General features: G+C 41.6%; 1 protein-coding gene across 3 annotated transcripts in view; it reads left to right on the forward strand.

Annotated features, from left to right (window-relative positions):
• Positions 1–26650, forward strand: part of nf1a (neurofibromin 1a) — a 223417-nt gene that overhangs the window by 119317 nt on the left and 77450 nt on the right. For 2 of the 3 annotated variants that reach the window (XM_078245820.1, XM_078245821.1), the window contains exons 22-30: positions 2453–2575; positions 3303–3386; positions 3526–3642; positions 5883–6064; positions 6167–6378; positions 13837–13998; positions 14111–14208; positions 16003–16138; positions 22911–22973. In XM_078245820.1, coding sequence (XP_078101946.1) covers positions 2453–2575; positions 3303–3386; positions 3526–3642; positions 5883–6064; positions 6167–6378; positions 13837–13998; positions 14111–14208; positions 16003–16138; positions 22911–22973 — 1177 coding nt within the window. The remainder of the gene's footprint in view (positions 1–2452; positions 2576–3302; positions 3387–3525; positions 3643–5882; positions 6065–6166; positions 6379–13836; positions 13999–14110; positions 14209–16002; positions 16139–22910; positions 22974–26650) is intronic. The other variant, XM_078245822.1, reaches the window with a different exon arrangement.

The following is a 26650-nucleotide window of genomic DNA, read 5'->3' on the forward strand; positions in this document are numbered from 1 at the left end:
ACAATTATTTTCATACAATCAGCCTAATCGGGATTCATGTAAATACATATGAGTGGACAGGAGGGAGAGTGTGAGCAAACAATGTTGATTATAAACTTTATTTGCAGAACACCTTTCATACAAGAAACAGCCTACAGCTTTGTGCTTTATAATGACGAAATGACATGCAGTGGTTGGTTCACATGAACAGACATAGTAATTAATGCAGAATAAGAATAGTGCAGTGATTGTAATATTTTCCACCGGGTTGTCCACGTTTATAGAACCTACATGAACAACACGTTAAGAACCCCAGGAGACCCACGTCAATAACATCCGCCGTCACATGATTACAGCCGAGTGTAAGGGCACTCAGATTCTCCTCGCACCGCGGTTGTCTTTTCCTAATTCCTTTTAAATTCTTCTTCACACCTTTCCTTGACGTTTAAAATCGAAGTTAAGAAAAAGTGGTTAGGAAAGGACTTAGGAGGTCATTTTTTGACTTTTCGACCGCAGCTAGAGCCTCTGAAACTTGGGTAGAAAAATAGCAAGAAAAAATATAGCTGGGGTTTCGGTCTTTACAAAGCTAAGAAAATCACTTCACTTCGGTTTAATTCTGTATTGAAAAAGAAATAAGATCAGGCACACACATCTCTTTCAACAATACAATTAATGCAGCAATATAATAAGTCCAGCCATTTCGCCCCCCTTTTTGGATTACCACGAAAATTGGCACGTAGGTTCAGGTCTTCATGCCAGATGTTGCTATTGAGATTAAGCAGTAATGCTCAAGAAGAACTTTGAGTTATGAGCAATTTCCTGCTAAGTTCTTTGATTGATGGCAGCCATGTTTTTTGACCAATCTTGCTAATTTATAGTAGACGTGCATCGCAGACTTACGATGTGAGTGTTGTGGCCTTTCAAAAATCGCGTTTTTAAGCCTTAATTATAGCATCACCATGTGGCTTAATGGGCTCATATTTCTTAGGAACTAATATACATTTCAGCTCATGGCGATTTGAGCCGCGGCGGAAGACGACAAATAATTTATATAGCCGCAAGCGGCAATTCACTGGTTCAAGAGAACCAACAACTAACTCCACATATAGAGAATTGCACCCTAGGAAATACAATTTGAACCTCGATAAATTAGAAAAATGGAGTGAAAAGGCACGCAAATTCTTTACTGCAGAGGCGTGTTTAAGTTTACCACATGTTTTTATTTATAATAAGCAAATTCGTAAAGGGCTGTTATGCCCTTTACGAAGTTCTTTGATTGATGGCTATGATTTATGGCCAGTCTTGCTCATTTATAGTAGAAATGTGTATATCAGGCCCGCAAGGCTCTATAACAATTTTGGAATGAAAATCTACAAAGTTATATTCATTTGACTGTTTTTCACATTATGCAAATTAGCAATAAACCATCATGGCGGACGTTTATGGTCCAATAGGCTTTTTTGTAGAGCACATTGAGCTGGACTAGTGTGATAAATATCAAGTTTATTGGACTTACTGTGTGAGGAGTGTGGCCTTTCAAAATGTTGGCCTAAGTTATAGTGCCACCATCAGGCCAAATGGCATCATATTTTATGGGAAGTATAACTATCAATTATGCTGAAAATTTTCATGTTTCTAGCTTGTTTCCGCCCCCAGTAACTTGAGATAGGGCATAAAATGTTAAATAGGCCATGCCCACATGCACCAATCAATATAACGCTTCAGATCCTGATTATTGCTCGCCACCAGACCACGTGTACCAATTTTGGTGATATTCCGTCCACTGGGTTTTGAGGTACATATTTGAAGTATTTTTAGAGCACCCTATGGGTTCAGCTCAAAATCATTGCTTATGCCCATTCCTCAAGTTGGACTGAAGATATGTTACAATTTTTATGATGATTGGACACCGTTAGTGAGTTATGGCCAATTTTCTTGCCAAATTCTTCTTCTGATTGATGGCGGCCATGTTTTTTGACCAATCTGTTATAGTAGAAATACGTATTCCAGTCCTGCAAGGCTGCAAACCAATTTTTTCACATGCAAATTTGCAAAACAATTATCACAGCGCACCTTTATGGTCCAAGAGGCTATTTTGTAGAGCACATTGATCTGCATAAATTTGAGAAATTTCAAGTCAAGTGGACGGTGAGTGGCACAACCTTAAAAACGCTTTTTCTATCAATAATTACATGGCCGATTGGGCTCATATTTCTTGGGGACCGAATGCACATAATTTCCAATGATTGGGCCAAGTTTTGTGTTTCTAGCTCATTCCAGCTTGAACCCGTGTATTGCCGCTTGCGGCTATTTTCCTGAATTGAAAAAGGGATGAGATCAAGCACACACCTCTTTCCCTTTTTCAGATTTTAACAAAAGTTTGCACTGGGTTTTGCGGTACATCTTAGTGTTTTTGGTGCCCCCTAAGGGTTAAACTCAAAATCTGTGTATTGACCTGTGCTCCACTGCTCAGGTATGTGCGCATCCTGGGCAATGTGGTCCATGCGATCCAGATCAAAACCAAGCTGTGCCAGCTGGTGGAGGTGATGATGGAGAGACGAGATGACCTGTCCTTCTGCCAGGAGATGAAGTTTAGGTCAGTGACAAAAGCTGATTTTTAGGTATACACACATCACTCAGGTCAATGACAAAGCCACCTCTACGACTCTACACCAGTTACCACTGTGCCACTTTCTTTTACAGGATATAAACATATTAACTTAAAGGTGCCCTGCCACACATATTTCATTACTTTGTGGTAATGTCTGTAGTTCTACCATGGACTCTGTAATCTTTTTTTGTGGAAAAAATGCCTTGGTTACCTTGTTTCAAGCCATTCTAGCATGGTATAGAAAGCCTGCAGGAAGACTCAGCTCGATTTGTGCCAGTTCTCATTAATATTCAACGAGCTAAGCTGCTTGACTCTGATTGGCTAACAGCTAGCCAATGAGAGCCTGGCTATCAGCATCCTTTACCCAGCGCAACTGGGCGAGCTCATGAATAGTAATGAGCTCAGGCAACACCACGTCAGACTGACCAGCTTTTGTAATTGGCCTGAGTTCTCCGCTTATTTCTTTTCAGTGGCTAGAGCTGACAGAGGAGGTAGCAGTTAATTTTCACATTCATGACATATCACAAACGCATATGGACCTAATATATTTCAAAAAATACAAGTAAAAACTGTTTTGTGTGGCAGGGCACCTTTAAAAGCTGGTTCAAGATCTTATGTTTCGCTCTACTGGTCCTTTAGATACTAATTTATTATCCCCCTAGGTCAGTTTTGAAGGTTGCACACATGCTCTGGTCTTCCTCTGTTATTGTAGGAACAAGATGGTGGAGTACCTGACCGACTGGGTGATGGGAACTTCTAACCAAGCTGCTGATGATGACATCAAGTGTCTGACAAGGTGCAGCTCTGTTACATGTGATCAACTCATCTACTATATTGTAAGAAATTGAGAGAGCTCTCTCCTCACTATTTTGTGTGTGTGTGTGTGTGTGTGTGTGTGTGTGTGTGTGTGTGTGTGTGTGTGTGTGTGTGTGTAGGGACCTGGACCAGGCCAGCATGGAGGCAGTAGTGTCTCTGTTAGCTGGTCTTCCTCTTCAGCCAGAGGAGGGAGACGGCGTAGAATTAATGGAGGCCAAATCTCAGCTCTTTCTTAAGTAAGAACACACCTGCACCCAACCTCCTCTGTGGCTTTGTAGCATCTGATCTTAAATTCATCTCAACAAAAGTTCACAATCATTTTAAGAGATTTAAAGATGAAGCACACCCTCAGTTTTTATCAGGACGCTTTAAACTGCATATTTAACACTAGCACTGCCAGACACTAGAAACGACAGACCCGCACCGAAGAGCGTCTGTATCCTTTTGTTTGGCTGATGGGCATCTTCAGTCTCCATCTCTATAGCGCTGCGTTAATCTCTATAGCAGCAACACACACAGCCTCTCACACACACACCATACACAGCCAGATAGTCTAACAGCTTAAACCCACACAAAACTGGTGAACTCTAAAATGTACTTTTTTGCTATATATTGTATTTATATGTATTTTTATTTTATTATTTTTTAATATGTATTTATATAAATAATGTTTTCACGCTGCCACCCAATGCTGTAATAGTCCGGTGACGGTCATTTGCACTGTGTTGTTCAGTTCAGTACCCACACAAAGTCTCTGAGGTTGTTGTGAGCAACTCCCGCAAATAAATCGTTTCCATGAGAAAACACATCTATTTGGTTCTATGTGAAGCTGTTCTTAGTTGTAAGCAGCGTATAACCTGCGGTGTAAAACATAAAAGGTTGGAAACAAATGTTGAAACATTGTAATCAATTTCAGCATTTTTATTTTGGCAATTAAACCAAATGGTAAATGTAATCACGGTGCAAAAGATTACTTAAACGGATTTTGGTCTTTACAAAGCTAAAAAGTCACTTCAGATAATTTAATTAATTTAAATATAGAAAAATTGGTGAAACCAACCACATGTTTCATAACTACAATAGAGCAGCATTTTAATAAGGCCTGCGATTTTGCTCGCTTTATCAGATTTAACGATACTTGGTACATACGTTCAGGTCGTGGTGTCATATGTCTCATATATATATCAATTTTAGGTAGGATTGCTGTGGAAGAACCGGAGTTATGGGCAATTAGCAATAAATCCATCTTGGCGGACCTTTATGGTCCATGAGGCATTTTTGTAGAGGACATTGAGCTGCATATGTGTGAGAAATTTTAAGTCAATCAGACTTACGGCATGAGGAGCATTCCCTTTCCAAAATCACTTTGATTTTATTATATTGTATAGTGCACAAATGGGACTCCAGTGTCGGGACACAACTTTTATAGTCAGACAAACCATGTGATAAGTTTCGCTTTAATATCTGCAAAACTCTCAGCTGATACTTTGCCTGTTAGCAGTAATTTGTCATGCACATGCATACTTGTAAAAGACCAATTAGAAACCCGGTTACACGTATACATGGCAGAGAAATCAGCATATTTCAGGAGAAATCTACCTGGGGAAACCAGGTTTCTCTAATCCACTACCCTGATAACTGCGTACATAATGCGAATATAATGGTGAGGCAAAAGCTGTCGCGGTATGGTTAACGTTAGACTTCCTCTGTGACAGGCAGGCACCACTGTGTTAACTATGCCCTGTTGACTGACTGACAGGCTGAGGTTGTAGGGCAAGGCAACTTTATTTCAATAGCACATTTTAGCAACAAGGCAATTTAAAACACTTTACATAAAACATGAAAGAGCAGTTTAAAAAGAGATAGAAAATAAAAACAGGCTAGAATAGAATAAGTTTCAGTTCGGTGTAAGAAATGAATACTTTTTTGACTTAATAGGTTGTAGGGATGGGTTTTGGAGGTGAGAGAGGTAGGGAGGTGTTTTGTGTGGTGTGTAAAATGTTCTAAATAAATAGGATGAATAGGTTTGGAATTATTTTTGCTGAAATAAATATACATTTTTTGTGTGAAATTACCGAAAAAAGTTACCTTTTGGGTACCAGAACCTGAATTCCAGATACTCGTATCGGTACCGATACCGGAAAAAAAGTAAACGGTACCCAACCCTACATCCAACCTGCCCTGTACTTCACAAGAGTATCAGTTGTATCCCTACTGTAAATCCAAAGTCATAACCATCTGAGAACAAATTTGAACAAGCTAAACTCCAACATGCAGCGTTAACATACAGTATAGTTATAGTTGGATGACTAAGATGAGTAAAAGAAAATGTGAAGCATCATGAAAGTGTGTAAAATCAAAGCTTTTAAATATATTGAGAAAAAAGACAGGTTGGCCCTCTGAACTGGCGGTAAAATACCTGCATGGACAAGCCCTTTCTAATGAATTAGCTGCTGTTGTTTGTGGTGGTGTGCAGGTACTTCACCCTGTTCATGAACCTGCTAAATGACTGCAGTGAGGTGGAGGATGAGGGCCAGGCAGTGGGAGGACGAAAGAGAGGAATGTCCCGTCGCCTGGCCTCCCTCCGCCACTGCACTGTCCTGGCCATGTCCAACCTCCTCAACGCTAACGTAGACAGTGGCCTCATGCACTCTATCGGTAAGTAAGCCACAATATTACTGCTCATAGCATTTGAAAAATTTAGCTTTTTTTTTTTTAAAATAGAAGTTACCAACAGAGTTTTTCCATCTTTCTCCTCAGGTCTGGGCTACCACAAGGACCTGCAGACTCGAGCCACTTTCATGGAAGTGCTGACCAAGATCCTGCAGCAGGGAACAGAGTTTGACACTCTGGCAGAGACGGTTCTGGCTGACCGATTTGAGAGGCTAGTGGAGCTGGTCACTATGATGGGAGACCAGGGAGAGCTGCCTATTGCCATGGCACTGGCTAATGTCGTTCCTGGGTCCCAGTGGGTGTGTACCTCTTTTTTTTATTTAGAATTGGTTTCATACAACATTATGTTGACAGTGGGCATACATCTTAAATCCCTCCACTCAACATATAGTATGTGCTAAGACTTGTAGAAAGTATTTTAGTCCAGACAGGCGCAGAACATGGACTGCTGCTGTGCCTCGAGCTCCTCTACAACTTTTTTTGTTTAATATAGGTCTATCTATTACTTATTGAGTTTTTTGCAAAATGTGTGACGCCAAAGTGAGCCCTATCATATGTTATGACAGAGAACAACTTCTGCACTAGATCGTTGGTGGACAGTACTTTTTCATCACGACCAAACAAAGGGGGGTCCTAGGCTGCATCTCATAACCCTTATTTGATAGCTCCTTGGTCCTCGGCTGAAGCGTAAGTTGTTCTGTCCCTCCTCGGTGAAGGCCGTCTCAAAGCTCTTATTTCTGCCCCGAGGAGAGAGCATCGAGGAGGGATCACTGAGGAGCTACAGTGGGTACGGAAAGTATTCAGACCCCTTTCAATTTTTCACTCTGTTTCATTGCAGCCATTTGCTAAAATCAAAAAAGTTAATTTTGTTTCTCATTAATGTACACTCAGCATCCCATCTTGACAGAAAAAACTGAAATGTAGAAATTTTTGCAAATTAAAAAAGAAAAACGGAAAAATTAAAAATATCACATGGTCATAAGTATTCAGACCCTTTGCTCAGTATTGAGTAGAAGCACCCTTTTGAGCTAGTACAGCCATGAGTCTTCTTGGGAATGATGCAACAAGTTTTTCACACCTGGATTTGGGGATCCTCTCCAGTTCCGTCAGGTTGGATGGTGAACGTTGGTGGACAGCCATTTTCAGGTCTCTCCAGAGATGCTCAATTGGGTTTAGGTCAGGGCCAGTCAAGAATGGTCACGGAGTTGTTCCGAAGCCACTCCTTTGTTATTTTAGCTGTGTGCTTAGGGTCATTGTCTTGTTGGAAGGTGAACTTTTGGCCCAGTCTGAGGTCCTGAGCACTCTGGATGAGGTTTTCTTCCAGGATATCTCTGTACTTGGCCGCATTCATCTTTCCTTCAATTGCAACCAGTCGTCCTGTCCCTGCAGCTGAAAAACACCCCCATAGCATGATGCTGCCACCACCATGTTTCACTGTTGGGATTGTATTGGGCAGGTGATGAGCAGTGCCTGGTTTTCTCCACACATACCGCTTAGAATTAACGCCAAAAAGTTCAATCTTGGTCTCATCAGACCAGAGAATCTTATTTCTCATAGTCTGGGAGTCCATGTGTTTTTTGGCAAACTCTATGCAGACTTTCATATGTCTTACACTGAGGAGAGGCTTCTGTTGGGCCACTCTGCCATAGAGTCCCGACTGGTGGAGGGCTGCAGCGATAGTTGACTTTGTGGAACTTTCTCCCATCTCTCTACTGCATCCCTGGAGCTCAGCCACAGTGATCTTTGGGTTCTTCTTTACCTCTCTCACCAAGGCTCTTCTCCCACGATTGCTCAGTTTGGCTGGACAGCCAGGTCTAGGAAGAGTTCTGGTCGTCCCAAACTTCTTCCATTTAAGGATTATGGAGGCCACTGTGCTCTTAGGAACCTTGAGTGCTGCAGAAATTCTTTTGTAACCTTGGCCAGATCTGTGCCTTGCCACAATTCTGTCTCTGAGCTTTTTGGGCAGTTCCTTCAACCTCATGATTCTCATTTGCTCTGACATGCACTGTGAGCTGTAAGGTCTTATATAGACAGGTGTGTGTCTTTCCTAATCAAGTCCAATCAGTTTAATTAAACACAGCAGGACTCTAATGAAGGAGTAGAACCATCTCAAGGAGGATCAGAAGAAATGGACAGCATGTGAGTTAAATATGAGTGTCACAGCAAAGGGTCTGAATACTTATGACCATGTGATATTTCAGTTTTTCTTTTTTAATAAATTTGCAAAAAATTCTACATTTCAGTTTTTTTCTGTCAAGATGGGGTGCTGAGTTAATGAGAAAACTTTTTGATTTTAGCAAATGGCTGCAATGAAACAAAGAGTGAAAAATTGAAAGGGGTCTGAATACTTTCCTTACCCACTGTATAGTCGAGGATACACGAGAGCAGCCTTCCTGGAAGACATGCAGCTAAAGGAGTTGCTAACTCTGCCCAAACAGATGACGTATTAAAGGGATACTTCACCGATTTAGCATTAACCTTTTATCAGTAGAAACATGGTAGTAATTTCAAATGACCGTGCTTCCCTCCCTCATGTCCCCCTGATACGAGAGATCTCTGTATTGAAAAGTGTCGATAACGGAAAACAATTTTTGCGTCATCGGAAGATTTTTTGTCCAGAGGCAGTGGACTACAGCCAGTAGTAGGAGCTACTTCCGCATGTTTTCAACCCGCCCATAGGGGGTTGGACTGTCGTCTTTACCTGAAGCTTGCCGAAGCAAAACGAGTGTCAGCCATCTTGAAGCTTCGCTAACAGGCTCCATCTTTTCAGCAGAAAACTTTTACAACAATTAAGTGCATTCAAACTACCGCACGTGTACCACCGGGATACATTGGTACAGATCGGCGAATATGCAGGACACTTTATTACAGACGGTATACTCGACACACTACGCGAGCTTCGCCTGCTACGGAGACCAGCACCTCAGCCTGTGGTGTCGCCCAATGCCGCTAGCCGGGGAAAGGGACCTCGACAGCGGTGTGCAGGAGTGGAAAGCATCTAGGTGGAAAGCTAACGCTAGCTGGCCACCTGTTCCATCAATCCTGCTTGCAAGTGTCCGCTCATTAGACAACAAACTGGACTACATCCAACTTCAACGAAACTCCCAACGCGAGTTCAGAGACTGCTGTGTTTTTGTTGTTGTAGAAACATTGCTGAACAACAGTGTACCAGACTATCCAGCTACCAGGCCTGCTGCTCTGTCGCCGGGTAAGACTAGTGGAGGTGGGCTGTGTTAACACGGACTGGTGCAGAAATGGGGGTGCTTGTATCCAACTAACTGCTAACTGCTGGTGGAGTTTGTGACTGTTAAATGCCAACCATTCTACATTCCACGCAAATTTACGGCTGTGTTTATACTCAGTGTTTACAGCCCACCAAGCGGTAATGCTTGTATGCGTTAGCTGAACTTTACGGAGCCTACAATGTGTGTGCACTAAATGTTTCGTATGTCGTTTTTTTATATAATGTCGTTTTTATATATTTTAAATCTGTAACACCACTTGAGCCACGGTGAAACGTTTCGTGTATATGGTTGAAATGACAATAAAACACACTTGAGTTGAATGTCTGTAAACAGTAGGCGTGGCTTGGGAGTGCACTCTAAAGCAGCGAAGCAAGTGCATTCTGGGATTTGGTGTCTTTCATCCACATGAGCCAAAACACATTTTCTGGCTTTTCTCGGCCTAGAAGCCACCAATTTCTAAAATGTTTTCACATTTCTACTACGTAAGTGACCCAATTTAAAGATATATTCATCTTTCCAACAGTGAAATATCCCTTTAATGGGACGCTTCAGAGGAAAGGACGTCTCATCCCTCTAAAACACATTTGCATGTTGCTTCTCTCCTCCCATGATTTCCTTGCGTATCTCCCTTGTTTCCTCGTGGGAGGGACTAAGACACAAGGAAGGGAGGCAAGTGGAGGAGTCTGGGATGCAATTTTAAGGGTTATGAGATACAACCCTAGTCAGATAGAGAGACTTGGCTTGACCCCTCGATCCCAGACTCTGTCATTGTACCAGAGGTGCTTTCCTTTCACCACCATGACCAGACAATATCATCGGTTAAGAGCAGACAGGGAGGTGTCTGCCTAATGTTTAACAACAAGTGGTGCTGAGTAGATGTGGAGATAATTTCTACGGCTGTTCTTCTAATCTAGAGCACCTTATGATCCGATGCAGCCTTAATATTTGCTGGTGCAGTTTACATTGGTTGTTCTCACAGCGGTGTATATTCCACCACACGCTGACACCACCCAGACACTAGACGAGCTGTATGAAGTTATCGACAGGACACCTCACGGCCGGAGATTTTAAGAGCGCCAACCTGAGGAAAGTCCTGCCAAGATTTAATCAACACATAAGACTCAGCTCTACGACATTGCTTCTGCACGACAGATGGTTGTGTGTTTAAGGACAACAACATGGACACGTACACGGAAGCACATGTGTAACAAGGTCATTGGCTACTTTGACAAATGCATTGTTGACGTCGTACCAAGGATTACTGTACAGACATTCTCAAATCAGAAATCAGGCGTTAACTGGGAAGTCCAGGTATGCAAAGAGTCAATACATTAACAAAGTTGAGTCTAACTACCAGGGCTCCAACACCAGAAACCATAACAGACAGGAAAAGTAGTAGTGTTGAGGCAATGTCTGCATCTCTCCCAGATGAGCTGAAAAACTTATATGCATGCTTTAAGGATCAACTCACAGGCTGTGGAAGTACAGGACTGCTGCCCACTAGTAATATTCAAGGCGGATGTGTGCAGACCTTTCAAAAGGATTAACCCACACATGGCCACAGGAACTAGGGGTGCGGAGGGTGCTGCAGCACCCCCTAGGGAAAGGACAAACTACTACAACCATAATTTAAAAAAGAAACACATTTATTTTTAATACATTTATTATTAACATAAACCTAATCACTTTCATTACAATTTAAATGTAATACATTTTAAAATTTGGTAAGTAAGAGATAAACACATAATTTGATTAGAATGAATCTTCCGATTTGGCTGCACCTCTGACGCTCATTCATGAGTGAAGGTAGTTGTGGAAACTTTCCTGGCTGGTCAACAGTACAGAAGTTAGCTAGCCATGGCACAAAAGCGCATTTTGGATTTCTTTATAAAAAAAAAACTCTGTTACAACTGTAACCGAAAGAAGTAGCAGAAGCACCTCTGCACCTGTCACTCCCAGAGCGACCCTGCTAGCAACAGACGATGAGGGAGCTAATCTTGTAAGCCAAGCTAGCAGCACCAGGGCAGCCATGGAGGGAACATCAACAACGTCAACTCAGTGCTGCCAGCCTCGGGTTCGGGCTTTTCCTGATAGATGTTTTGGAGATGAGATTTTTCCAGTTCTTTTCAGCCTCAGTGGTTTGAAAAATTGAGGTGGATACACTATGACATTGAGAATGATTGCACTTTCTGTTTTGCTTGTATCCAGGCTGTTGAGAAAAAAACATAATGGCCGGATAATGGCCCCAACAGTGCTCATTGGAACTTTCAGAAGTTCAGATATTCATCTGTAACCAATGCCATCTGTATGTTTTTCTACAATAAGCTTGCAAAGTTCTTGGGACAGCTCTTTGCTTTTACCCATCATGAAATGCTTCTTGAGTGACACCTTGATTAATCTTTTTATAGGCCATCAATTAGGACTAATCTAGCTGATATTAATTTGCCCTAATAGGGGGCAGGATTGCTTCCTAAATATTGACAGATTTCAGCTGGTTTATTGGCTTCCCATGCCTTTTTACACCCCTTTTTCTTCATGTGTTCAATATTTAATCCCATTATCATTCCACTTTATTACACATAACTTTTTTTCATGGACATACATGTTTTGCTATCTTTGTATGTGTGGATTACTTGGGTTGTTACTGACATCTGGTGAACGTTTCATTCCAATAGCCCCATCGGAAATATATGTACTGGGAAAAATGTTGACGCGTTCAATACTTATTTTCCCCGCTGTATGTAAGGATAAGGTTAGGGGTGGTTTAGGTCTTCCTCAATTTCGCCTTTATTACTGGGCTGCAAATTTGAGTGTGTTCTCACTCTGGCGCCAAAGCCTATCACCAGACTCCACTTTAATAAGGACAGCATCTTGGCTCCAGATTGAACGGGTAGCATGTGGACCTACATCCCTCTTAGCGCTTTTGAATAATCCCGACAAAGTTAAAATCCCGACTAACATAACCAGCCCTGTTGTTCTGAACTCCCTTCGAATATGGAGGCAAAACCCAATCTTTCTCAAGTTGCCCAAAGTCTACCTAGATAGCCCTATTGGCAAAAAGATGCCTTTTCTCTGGATTTAAATCATTCAACTTTTTCTGCCTGGAAAGATAAAAGTATAGTCACAACTGGTGACCTGTATATTGGAGGAAAATTAGCATCTTTTCACCAACTGCGACAGTTTCATTCCCTACCAGCATCAGATTTTTTCAGATACCTCCAAATAAGAAATTATGTTGGAACTCCTCTCCCGGGCTATGAAAAACAAACCTATAAACACCATACTCACGTGCCCTATTCGTCACAACGCTAACAGTAAGGGGTCAATCTTGTTTCTATACTCACTTTTGCTAGCCCATGTAACCCTATCTGATACTAAAATAAAGAAGGCTTGGGAAGAAGAAATGGGAGCCGAAATCACTGATGATACCTGCAGTGCAATTCTTGCAATGATATCCAAAAGTTCCATAAACGCCAGACATTGGCTTATACAATTCAAGATTGTGCACAGCCTCCACTTTACAAAATAAAGACTCTATACTATATACCCTAACATCTCCCCCCTGTGTGATAAGTGTAAACAGGACACAGGTACACTACTCCACCAGCTGTGGCTTTGCCCTAAGCTCCACGCCTTCTGGTCATTAATATTTGACTACATCTCAAAGGCTTATGACAAACCTATTAGACCAGATCAATTTCTCGCCTTGTTCAGCCTATCGGTGACTTCCACACTGGATCGCCACACTGTCCAAGCCATCTCACTTTGTACATTGCTAGCAAAACGCCTCATTTTACAACAATGGAAATCTGAACTTATCCCCACATTCCACCAATGGTTGAGAGAACTGGGCAATGTAATCCACATGAAGGCCTTCGATATAAGCTTGCCAATCAAGAGAAGGTTTTTCTAAAAGTATGGAAACCGCTTCTTGACAAATGGTCGATAACCCAGCAGTCGTGAGTTGATTTACACACCTCATGTGCCTGACTAGTCATATCAAGTTGTTGCCCACAGTGTATCGCCACTTTTTCTCTTTTTCCTGAATTACTGTTGACATGTTAGTTCAGTTCAGATTCTTTTCTGCCCTTCTCTCTCAAGCCCAGTATAACATCCATTAGTTTTAAGTGTATGTGTATGCATGTCTATCTACACTGTGTGTATGTCTGTATGTAAGTTTACGAGTATACATGTATGTGGATGTATGTATCTATACGTCTATATACGTTTTTTTGTTATTTATTGAGCATTGTTGGAGGTGCCTGAGGCCTAAGATTTTATTTGCCAACGACTACTTGTTATTGTTGTGTACATGACAAATAAAGAACCTTAAACCTTGAAGTTTTTCCTTTACCGCTCAGCACAGGTAGTTTAGAACATACAGTGCATGCATGTGGGGAAAGAAATTACAATTTTGCATTAACATATATCCATAAAACTTTTTATGATATATATACTCATATATATCGATTCAGTGATATATATATATATATGTGTTTGTTGTATTTCCAGGATGAACTAGCCCGAGTCCTGGTGACGCTGTTTGACTCCCGCCACCTCCTCTACCAGCTCCTGTGGAACATGTTCTCTAAAGAGGTGGAGCTGGCCGACTCCATGCAGACTCTCTTCAGAGGAAACAGCCTGGCCAGCAAAATAATGACCTTCTGTTTCAAGGTAGAAAACACAGCACAACCCCTGCCATGAAATAATTAGAAATGTCTGATCTAAAACATCTGCCTACAAGGACATATATATTATTGACTGGATTTATATTGTCTTGTGTCAGGTGTATGGGGCAGCATACCTGCAGAAGCTACTGGAGCCTTTATTAAGAGGGGTCATCACCACCCCTGAACACATCAGCTTTGAGGTGGATCCCACCAGGTAAGTACATGCACACATGCTCTGACAACATTCACTGTAGTATTCATATTGTCAGACAGTTAATTGTCAAATAAATAATCCAACAAGACAATAACTCATTTTAAACTATTGTTATTCATGTCTGTGTTATATAGAAGATCTCACAGCAGGATACTGATATAATACTAAATGTGATATTCTCATATATTCTCTATACATTATTATTAATAATTAGGGCTGTCAATCAAATAAAATATTTAATTGTGAATATTTAATTAAGAATTAATCGCATGATTATCCATACATAACTTGTGATTTATCACAAATTAATCAAATTATTTTTTAATCTGTTCTAAATGTACTTTAAAAGTGATATTTTAAATTTTTTAATGCTCTTATCAACATGGGAACAGACAAATATGCTTGCTTTATGCAGATGTTTATTATTATAGCAACAATCCAAAACAAACTCAAGGCAAACTCAAGCCCATCAAGCAACAGCAGATGGGCATTTTGACCTGAATGGGACATTACTTGGCTTATTACACGGCTTGGTTGGATACTTGATTCGGACTGGTCCATCACAGCTATTTCTGTATAACAGACGTTGTCATGGACAAAGTTCTGATCATAGACTCTGGCAGACCATTTTTAAATCAATAAAATAATTTTTAAATCAATATTTTTGCTCATACCTCTGATCAGCGGTTACAAAGGGAGAGAGATGGTGGGGAAAACGGGGATTGCTATCAGCGCTAATGACAACAGTGCAAACAGAGCATTAGTTAGCGCCATCATTGTTAGCTTACTCAACAGGACAACCTTCTGCTGGAGAGCCATTCTCATCGGCGGTAAAGTTAACTGTCCTGACCAAGACGCAGGCGTCATCGGCTTCATGTATGACTAGCTGTGTGATTACCTGTGTAATAAGTGGGATAAAGTAGAGCAAGCCGGTCATTATTGCGAAGTAGAACCCCGACGCAAACTGCAGCATCACTTCCTGATTTCCCAAACTAATGAGTGATATTAAAAGGAATTTGCATCCAGTCGTTATTATTGCGTTACTTTTGACAACCCTATTAATAATGCATTTGACTGCAATGTCCCAGAGAGTGATTTTTAGGTGTTTGCAATGTTGTATTTATATATATACTGTATGTATGAACTGAGGGCAGGGCTCATAACTAATTTCTTCCCCCATCCTCCCAAAATACAATTCTTCTTTGTTTTTTTAGATTATCATTAGATTAGTTGTTTTTTTTTAAACAGATAAATAATTTTTTTTGCCATTTTAGGCCTTTATTTGATAGGACAGCTTAGACATGAAAGGGGAGAGAGAGGGGGAATGACATGCAGCAAAGGGCCACATGTCGGAATAGAACCTGCAGCTGTTGCGGTGAGGACTGAGCCTCTGTACATGGGGCGCACGCTCTACCAGGTGAGCTACCCAGGCGCTCCACATTATCATTAGTTAGAATAATTGAAAGTGACCTTTAACATAAATAAAACATACAAATGATTAGATGATCAATCATCAACATTTTTATTTAAATTCATCTGAAAAAATTGAATGCGAGGTAAATCACACCACAAACAAAGGCCAAGTTGGCAACAACAGTGCTGTCCTTCTTAAGAAGAAGTTAGTCCCTTTTTGAGGGCCCTATGCAAAACAAGTTTTTGCAAATACTTGTTACTCAAAAGTGTTTGACTCATAAGTGACAGTTTTATAAGACAATTTCTCAGTAAATAAAAAATAAACATAAAGCCTAAGAATTGAAAGCCTTACTGACAGGAGCTTCTTGTTTGTTTCATAAGGCTGGAGCAAGGTGAGAACCTGGAGGACAACCAGAGGAACCTCCTGCAGATCACCGAGCGGTTCTTCCAGGCCATCATCGGTTCATCCAGCGAGTTCCCCCCACAGCTCCGCAGTGTCTGCCACTGTCTTTACCAGGTAGACCCCCCCCTTCTCTCACTCTACCATGGCCCCCAGCTGCTCACCCAGCCTCTCTGCCCTTACCTGTGTGTGTGCAGTGTCACTTAAACATGTCTGCCTCTTCAGTCAATGCGCAGCTATACATACCTTTTAGCTATATACATTCTGCTGGACCAATACATCAAGACCTTTCATTGATCATTTTCATATCCCAAAAGTTCCATATGCTTAGTGTTTCTCCTCAGAATTTTTTTCATTAGATACATAGAGTTGGAAAACCCCTGAAGCACCATGGGACACTAAACCTGTAAAACAGGACCTTGTTTTCCTAGCTTTTGCCACCATGACAGTTTGTTTACTGTCCTCACTATAGTTCATCAGAAGCGCTGCTTTCCAGTTGGACCAAAACTGATACAATATAAGCACCTGCAGCAGGAATACTACAAACATACGGCTGCAGCTAACAATTCTTTTTATTATCTAATGAGCTGAGAAGTATCTTTTCGAGGAAACAATTGATATATTTGTTTTATAAAATGTTAGAAAATATTGGTATCACAATTTCCTAAAGACTGGGATGATATATTGTACTGTAAGAGAAGACAAAAACTGGAAATTGGACCCAGAATTTTTTAGGCATTTTTGCTTAAATAACGACTTAAACGTTTGATCATTTATTAAATTGTTTATTAATTTTCTGGAGGAGATGGGGTCTTACTGACAATGGCAAAAACTAGTAAAATGAGGCTCTGGTTGAAGAAAAACAAGTTCAGATGGGGTAATACAGGCTTCATTGCCAGTTTTATAATGGGTGACATTCTCCCAGACCACACTGCAATGATTTCCCTGTCAGACATGATAAAAAAACTGTGTGATCACACCTAATCCTTTCCATTGCCATGGTGTCAGCCAAGACTCTACTGTGTGTGTCTCTGTTGGATCAAATGAGTGGAGAAGAAAATCTTCCGCACAGTTGTCCTCTTCCTGTGTCTGTCAAGTCAGCTGGGGTCTCATTTATAAACGTGGCGTACGCACAAAACGGGGCTGAAAATGTGCGTACCCCACTTCCCACGCAAAGGTTAAAAAAAACAAATTAAAAAAAACTTGACGGGAGAATGTGTGGTCCTCCACGCAAACTCTGACCCATGCGTACGCACATTTTGGAGACAATGGGAATTGGCGATGGTGAGGTGGTGAACTGAAGTCAGACTGCAGAAAGTAAATGTGGGAAAAACGATTACTTGTAATATTTTCAAGTATTGATGCCTCACGCACATTTTTTTCTTTTTTTTTTTTAAGATCAATTTTTTATTGTTTTTTATCATTAGACATACAGAACAAATTGAACAAGAACAAAAAACCCGCTGCCACCCCCCACCCTCTGCGGTCTCGAGGAAAACCGAACAAATAAACAAACAGAAATCACACCTTGCCTAGTCACTCTCCTCTATTTCTTCTGGTGCTAAGGTCATTAGGTCTGATATTTGTGCTGCTTTGCTTTTCCATAGGTTGATAGTTGATGATTTGGCTTTGTTGATCCTTGCTGTAGAGAGCTCAAGCATAACTATGTCTAAAAAATACTCCAACCACTGTTTTATACAAAGTGAGTGAGGAGGGAGCCAGCGTTGAACTATCATTTTCTTGGTTGCAGTTGAGCTGGCTAGCCAAATTTTCCTCTGTCTCCCAAGCAGGTGTAATTTAGAGTCGTCATTAAGTAACAAAACAATCGGGTCAGCAGGAATTCAACATCATATCACATCAGATATTATTGATGTTGTTTTATTCCAGAACTCATGCACCTGATCACATTCCCAGACCATATGCAGGAAAGTTCCAATTTGTTCAGGCTGACAGAACGTGGAATAGGGAGTGGGAATGACTTTAGAGATGTATCTCTTCTGAGGAGTCCATTATGTCCTATGACATATGTTGAAGTGGATATACTGGTGATTTGGGTTCTTGGAACAGTGGAAAATGTTGTCCCAAACTGTCTCCCAATTAATTGCGTTCCCCTCAGGGCTCAGCTCTCGCTCCCATTTCTTTACTATTGGGAGTTCTTCTATGAATACTTGCATCAGTTTAGCATACATTTTGGACACTAATCCTCTCACAGGAAAATCAACAGACCATTTAATGACTGGGTGCGGCTCAAGACGGTTTCCCCATGGCATTCCATAACATTTTCGGGCTGCTCTTAAGCGAAGATAAAAGAAGAAGGATGTCTTGGGGACCTCAAAACTAGCTCTCAGGTCTTCAAAACTCAACATACCTTTCTCATTGAATAGCTGATCTAAATTATAAATATCTCTGTCACTCCACTGGTTACAAGCAAAGGGTTTGTTACCAGACGGTAAGTGTGCATTGTGCCATATTGGGGTATTCAGATGCCACTTATTGGTGTAGCATAGTTGCTCCTACACCTTTAAAGTTGGTCAGTGTGTTGGTGATAATAGGGCCATAGGCTGGCATACACTTTTTTGGACACACACCTGCAAAGGCAAGGTCTTGCAGTCTTAGACTTCCAGTGAGGTTTTGCTCTATCTCTCTCCATGAAACTGTAGATGAGGGGTCCATCCACACTCTGAGGGCCTGTAGCTGAAAGGCTCTGTGATACATTTTAAAGTTGGGGAGGGCCAGGCTTACCGTTTTTGTGGTACGTTGCAGGGTAGAGTATTTTAGCCTAGGTTGTTTATTATTCCAAATATACTGCCGAATAAAGGTATCAAGTTTCTTCCAGAAATGTATTGGTGGGGTAAGTGGATCATTGTACTTAAGAAATTCACACGAGGAACTATGTTCATTTTAACAACAGCAATCCTGGACCGTAGCGATGCCGGCAGCGCAGACCAATTGGCCAGATCCCTTTGAACACTACTTAATATAGTTTCATAGTTGTCCTGGACAACTCGCTGTAGCGATGTGTGTATGGTGATGCCCAAATATGTATTGCTGATAAATATTTTGGACTGGGAAGTTGTTGATGTTCAAACTTTTTCCCAATCGTACCTACAGCACCTTCAACTGCTCCTCAGATCTCTGCAGGGTAAATCCAGACAGCTAGCTAGACTATCTGTCCAATCTAAGTTTTCTGTTGCATGAAACAAAAACAAACTTTTAACTACACATTCCACCAAAACAAGGTCCTTCCCGAGGCTATTGTTCAGCTGCACTGAGGCTCCGTGCGCCACTTAGCGCCACAAGACAATTGTGATTGGTTTCAAGACATGCCAATAAACCAGGGCACGTTTTTCTCCCATCCCGGAATGCTGTGTAATGTATGCAATACGAGATTAAACGTACAATATGTAACTTTCTGCCACTAGGGGTCTCTCAACCAAAACAATGGATTGTAAACATAGACGTTTGATGACGTTGTGAAGTTGCGTGGAATTATGGGAGTTGTAGTTTTTATTGTTAAACACATCGCTGGTTAGAATGCATCTGTTCACGAGCGAGCGCAACCATTCAAGTTTATTCACGTTACGTTTAGTAACGTTTATTCATGTCATTCTAAGAAAATAGCTGCATTGTCCCCAACATAATTACGTTTTTATTGATTTGATCTGTAGCTAGCTCTGTAGCTAGATCTGTAGCTAGCTGACCAGTTAGCTAGTGAGCCAACAAGCTAACATTAGCCAGCAGTGCAGCAGCAGAACATCTCCAAGCTGCCCAGAATGATCTCCCCCTTCATGTTTCTGTAATCTTAACTATTCGTTTTGGTGCTTAACTCGCCTTTTGTCGGGTTAATTTAGCTAACTGTAAAGACAGCTAAACGTGAAGGGGGGAGAAATTCGGCAGGGAGGAGATTTTTGGCACGAACACTGGTAGCGCTAACGGAGTTGCATTTAACGTTGTGGATGGCTGCTGTTGTGACTGGATGCCTGGCTCTGATATGGCCTGTTTCCCGACGCTTCATTAAACTGCCGTTAGCATCGTTAGCATCTGGCACTGAAGTTAAGTGCTGGCCAGATAAGGATTGCTGTAATATTGGGTGACTGTTGGCTGGCTAGGGGCTGACGGTAACTAGCTATATATGTCCCGGGGGTATTGTCAGCACTCATCCCGAATGATGTGTCTTTGCGCTGGGGGGGGGAGTGAGGCAGACAGACCGGGTGTGCTAGCTAGCTGGCTAAATTAGCATTTGATTAATCTATCTATACAGCTAATGTTACTAGTGAACTTATTCGTGGGTTAGCCCAGTGCTGCTTTTATCCGTGGTCAAAACAAGCATACTAAAAATATCTATGAGCACATTGAACAATGTTGTAACCCTATAATGTTATCCATAGACATATGATGTTATCCACCAAGCATTAGCATTAACGTTAGCTACTTGTCAACCAACACATTGTAGTAACGTTAAGCTTGATCGATATTGATATGTATCAATAAATAAGGTTTCTGTTGTATTACTGTGTTGCAAAGTGGCATGTAATTAATGCCTTGTCACAGAAAAAGCAGTATTACGGTTACAAGTATTTTCTACTGTGACATTGTATGATTTACAATTACTCCTGAACATATCATCTGGGTGCCGTGTTTTGACGGAAGTTACGAGTAACTAGAGGGTGAAAGGTTATATGACGCGACTGACGGGCGACTAAATGAAACATGACATGTCTGAAAATAAAATAACAGATTTCTCTGGATTTGCCATTTGGTCGAAACATTTGGGATAGTGTAACTACACAACTCAAAAAAATATATAAATATATAACATATGTCGTTTTTAGACATTTTAATGCAGAAATGTTACATATTGTACATTTTGAAGTGGCACTAATGAGAAAGTTCATAATGAGAGTGTAGCGACTCCAGACGACATGGTGGCGGTAATGCTCCTTTAAGCCATGACTTTTTACCTTCTGTGAGGTTATAACAGAAGGTTTATTATCTTTGGTTATAATAACTCTTTGGTTAGGTTTTTACATTTTGCCTGGTCTTTTTCAGCTCACTTCTTTCGTCGGCTTGATATTCGAAATGTTTCCATTTCAACAGCGCAGTTTTAGTTTTCTTTGAGACTAATTGCCATTATTAATTTCGTCACCCCAAAAGACACATGAACTTTTAGTAACGTTAAACAAACAGCGTGTGCCGTTCAGCTGTTTCCCCCTCTCAGTAAATTGCGGTCAGACAATAGTAGCCGTTAGTTTGTTTGTTTTTATACAAACATTATGTTAATTAAGTTGTCATATTTTTTTATTACCAGTGTTAAACAGGCTTTTGTAAAGTTTAGTGAGTCAAGCTAACGTTACCAGTTTTTCCACAGTAAATTAAGCTTTACTACACTACGCTTTATTTAGCCCCAAAAATAAATAAAGCAAGCTATAAGCTACATGAATATGGCAATAGTAGTTAACTACATCAGAGCTATATTTTTATACATCCATGTACACAACATACACGTCTGTATTTGGTGGTGGCACCAGTGATACTCAGCAGTTTTATTTCAGACCGCAGCAGAAAGCTCCTTGCTTGAGCTTCAGAATGATCGGGGAAAATGTATGTTGGCTTGCGTCAAACCAAAACCAAACCGGTTTAGCCTTGTTCACCGGACTGGACCGATGAAACCGGAATTCGGCCCAACTCTACCTCCATCCATGCTTTTTAGGAGCATTTTTAACAACAATAATAAAATTGCTTGATATTATGAACGCAAATTAGACTTGGCCACTCAAATGTTAGTTATATGCAGCAAAGACATCGTTTTAAAGTCTGATGATCTTTTCAGCTATAAATACCATATGATTCCATGTTGCTCCTGTACATTCATCTCACAGACGGTGTATTACAGCCAGAGGGTTGTAAGATCAGGTCAGGTATTCCCCATATCGCACTCTTTTTCCCTGTCCATCAAAATGGCTTTTGTTTGCAGAATAACATCTAAACTTGGCAGCTCAGCGTAGACCTTTCCAGTTAACCTTGTGGAGTTAAAATGACAAGATCGTTTCACATAGTTAAAAACGTTGGTAGGGGACAGATGTGCACAAAAACGATGGATTAGGTGTGATCACAGCAATTGACTGGTCTGTATCACTAAACATACCTACCATGTGATATTATAGTCTAACCTCAATACACACATACCATGTCCATTATACATTGAGTTTGACTTTTCCACCTAAATGTCCAAGCAGCCTCACACTGTTTTCTCGCCCTTAATACAGTAAAAAGGAAGCTCCTCAGCTCCGTCTAGTCACGCTCAACAACGGAATGAATAGACATTATTTTTTAGGTGTTACATGTATTACAAATTTAGAATGCTTCACACCCAAACCCATAAAATAAGCTCTGGGTTTCTGATCACAGATTTTGTATTTTCCATGTGTTGACATCTTTGATTTCTCATTCATCATCTTGGATTTCCTTTTCCTTTTTGTGTAGGCACACACAATAACACAGTCTGCTGAAGTCAAACCACGCTAGCGCATGCATGGACACGCTTCAAGTCCCTTGAGCAGCGATGAACACTTTTCTAACAGCAGTTTTGATTTTCCTGTTATTTACTAGATGTGCATACACCTTGAGTGGTTAGGGGTGTGTGTGTGTGTGTGTGTGTGTGTGTGTGTGTGTGTGTGTGTGTGTGTGTGTGTGTGTGTGTGTGTGTCTGTCTGTCTGTCTGTCTGTCTGTCTGTCTGTCTCTGTGTGTCTGTCTCTGTGTCTCTCTGTGTGTCTGTCTCTGTGTCTCTCTGTGTGTCTGTCTCTGTGTCTCTCTGTGTGTCCGTCTCTGTGTGTGGGTATGTGTATAGCTGTTGCTGTGACCATGATTGTGCTCATCTCTGTTCTGTAGGCTACTTGCCACTCTCTACTGAATAAAGCAACAGTAAAAGAAAAAAAGGAAAACAAAAAAGCAGTAAGTTTGGAGAATCTATTTTCCCTCAGACACTTTACCCCCTAAAGCAAAAAAAAAAAAGCCTTTTTTTTTGCATTTTATTTAATTTTTTCTTCATTTTTTAAAACGTGGTTTAATTTGGTTTCTATGGAAACATTTAATTATTTTCTCCATATTCAGCTTTGTGTACAACCCTCTCTTAAAATCATTGTACTAATATCGGCACCATTCGGTGTATTTTCAATTAACAGTTCCCAGGAAACTCTATCATTCTCTCGTCTTTTCTTTCTGGACTCTCCAGGAGTCATTTTCTCAGAACATTTCATCTGCACATAAATCATGTTTCTCCATCTTATATGACTAATATTGAGTCTACCCTTACACACACACACACACACACACACACACACACACACTTTAAAAAAGACATGAATGGTAAATGGACTTGCATTTATATTGCTTGTTTTTTAGTCTTCTGACCACGCAAAGTACTTTACATTACATGCCACATTCACCTCATTCACACACTGATGGCAGAGGCTGCCATGCAAGGTCCAATCTGCTCATCAGAATCTAAACTAATATTATAATTCACATGGTCATTTGCACACCGATGGCATAGCCTTCATTAGCAATTTGGGGTTCAAAATGGTCTTTAGATGAAATATTCTGATAAACTGACCTCTCTCTGTCATGGGTTGGATTTCTCAGCTGTATGGTCTCCTTTTTTCTCAGCGTATAATGATGAGCAATGTCTGAATTTGAGAGTGATTTTTTTCCAGTGCCTTGCCACAGAACCTTGTCACTCACACTCAAATACAGGTGTTTATGTGCAGATTTGCTCTTGCTTAACGTTTTTGCTTGATTCTTAGCACTCCAGGGTGGACTCTGGATCAGATTTATTTATAAATCTGTGAGGTGAGAAAGCACGACGACTCCGGGGAAGAAGCTAAGTTAGTAACAAGCATTAGTGGGACATGAATGCACACAGATGCATTTCAGCACTGTTAAATGAGATCAAGACAAAAGTTAAGTCATTGAAACTGGGTTGAACGAAATATAGAGACTAGAGATGTCCCGATCGCAAGTATCGGATCGATCGCGGATCTGCATTCACTCCGATTACTTTACTCTGGTCATTCACATCAGCTTGTAGTGATCGCCGCCTTTAATCACACACGCTTGGCCACCAACCAGTGTCTGTCCAGAGAGTGTCTCCTAGATTGCCAGCCCTTGGCTACAAGTCAAAAAGCCCATCTTTCTTAGTCATCAGTTTTACAGTAGCGGATTACTGGCGGATCACTCCCCCACACTTCTTCCTCGATTCTACCAGGAAACCATGCTTACAGGCTGTTCTTTCCTGGAACCGACATCAGAGTTAAACACGAGAAGAAAATCAACTATTAAGTGCAAGAGGTGTATAAAGTTTAGTTTTTTTGTGATTAACAATTTCTTATTTTTTTATAAATTCTTATTTATTTTTTAAACAACATACAAAACATACAGTTCGAAACATTAACATCCCCCCTCCCTCTCATCATCACCACCCACCCAAACAAAAATCAAGAAAAAATATACAATATTCAAGACCATACAACAAAATAACAAAATACACAATAAACCAAATAAACATATGTATAAGTGACAACACCATAAGCCCATCATGCATGTCTCTCCCCAGCTCAAAGCTTCTTAGGAGCCTTCCAGAAAGTTCAGGTACTTACCCCATTTTCTAGTATAGACATCCAATCTGCCAGATGCCTTAAATTAAAGGCATAGTAATAAAACAACAATACAACTTTGGTAGACCTAAACCTCCTTTATCAATCAGTCTTTGTAATTTATTAAAATGTAGCCAGGGTTTTTATACCATTCCATATGAATGTCTTTGTTATCCTGTCAAACCATTTAAAATATGACAGGGGAATCTCCAGAGAAAGAGATTGGATAAGGTAATTCAGCTTGGGAACACAAGCCATTTTTGTAACATTGACCTTTCCTGCTATTGAGAGATTGAGAGTCGCCCATCTATTAACATCACAAGATATTTTATTCAATATCCATCCATCCATCTTCATCCGCTTATCCGGGGTCGGGTCGCGGGGGTAGCAGCTCCAGCAGGGGACCCCAAACTTCCCTTTCCCGGGCCACATTAACCAGCTCCGACTGGGGGATCCCGAGGCGTTCCCAGGCCAGGTTAGAGATATAATCCCTCCACCTAGTCCTGGGTCTCCCCCGAGGCCTCCTCCCAGCTGGACGTGCCTGGAACACCCCCCTAGGGAGGCGCCCAGGGGGCATCCTTACCAGATGCCCGAACCACCTCAACTGGCTCCTTTCGACGCAAAGGATCAGCGGCTCTACTCCGAGCTCCTCACGGATAACTGAGCTTCTCACCCTATCTCTAAGGGAGACGCCAGCTACCCTCCTGAGGAAACCCATTTCGGCCGCTTGTACCCTGGATCTTGTTCTTTCGGTCATGACCCAGCCTTCATGACCATAGGTGAGGGTAGGAACAAAAAACTAACTGGTAGATTGAGAGCTTTGCCTTCTGGCTCAGCTCTTTTTCGTCACAACGGTGCGATAAATTGAATGTAATACCGCACCTGCTGTGCCAATTCTCCGACCAATCTCCCGCTCCATTGTCCCCTCACTCGCGAACAAGACCCCCAAGGTACTTGAACTCCTTCACTTGGGGGTAAGGACTCATTCCCTACCTGGAGAAGGCACTCCATCGGTTTCCTGCTGAGAACCATGGCCTCCGATTTAGAGGTGCTGATCCTCATCCCAGCCGCTTCACACTCGGCTGCGAACCGATCCAGTGAGTGCTGAAGGTCACAGGCCGATGATGCCATCAGGACCACATCATCTGCAAAAAGCAGCGATGAGATCCCCAGCCCACCGAACTGCAACCCCTCTCCACCCCGACTACGCCTCGATATCCTGTCCATAAATACTACAAACAGGATTAGTGATAAAGCGCAGCCCTGGCGGAGGCCAACTCTCACCTGAAACGAGTCCGACTTACTGCCGAGAACCGGACACAGCTCTCGCTTTGGTCGTACAGAGATTGGATGGCCCTGAGAAGGGACCCCTCACCCCGTACTCCCGCAACACCTCCCACAGTATCTCCCGGGGCACCCGGTCATACGCCTTCTCCAGATCCACAAAACACATGTAGACTGGTTGGGCATACTCCCAGGCTCCCTCCAGGATCCTTGCGAGAGTAAAGATCTGGTCCGTTGTTCCACGACCAGGGACGGAATCCGCATTGTTCCTCTTCAACCTGAGATTCGACTATCGACCGAACCCTCCTTTCCAGCACCTTGGAGTAGACTTTACCGGGAGGCTGAGAAGTGTGATACCCCTGTAATTGGCACACACCCTCTGGTCCCCCTTTTTAAAAAGGGGAACCACCACCCCGGTCTGCCACTCCTTAGGCACCGCCCCAGACTTCCACGCAATGTTGAAGAGGCATGTCAACCAAGACAACCCCTCCACACCCAGAGCTTTAAGCATTTCTGGACGGATCTCATCAATTCCTGGGGCTTTGCCACTGTGGAGTTGTTTAACTACCTCAGCAACCTCCACCAGTGAAATTGATGCCAATCCCCCCTCATCCTCCAGCTCTGCCTCTACCATAGAGGGCGTATTAGTCGGATTTAGGAGTTCCTCAAAGTGCTCCTTCCACCGCCCTATTA

The sequence above is a fragment of the Sander vitreus genome, chromosome 3, assembly GCF_031162955.1.
Source record: "Sander vitreus isolate 19-12246 chromosome 3, sanVit1, whole genome shotgun sequence".
Classification (NCBI taxonomy): domain Eukaryota; kingdom Metazoa; phylum Chordata; class Actinopteri; order Perciformes; family Percidae; genus Sander; species Sander vitreus.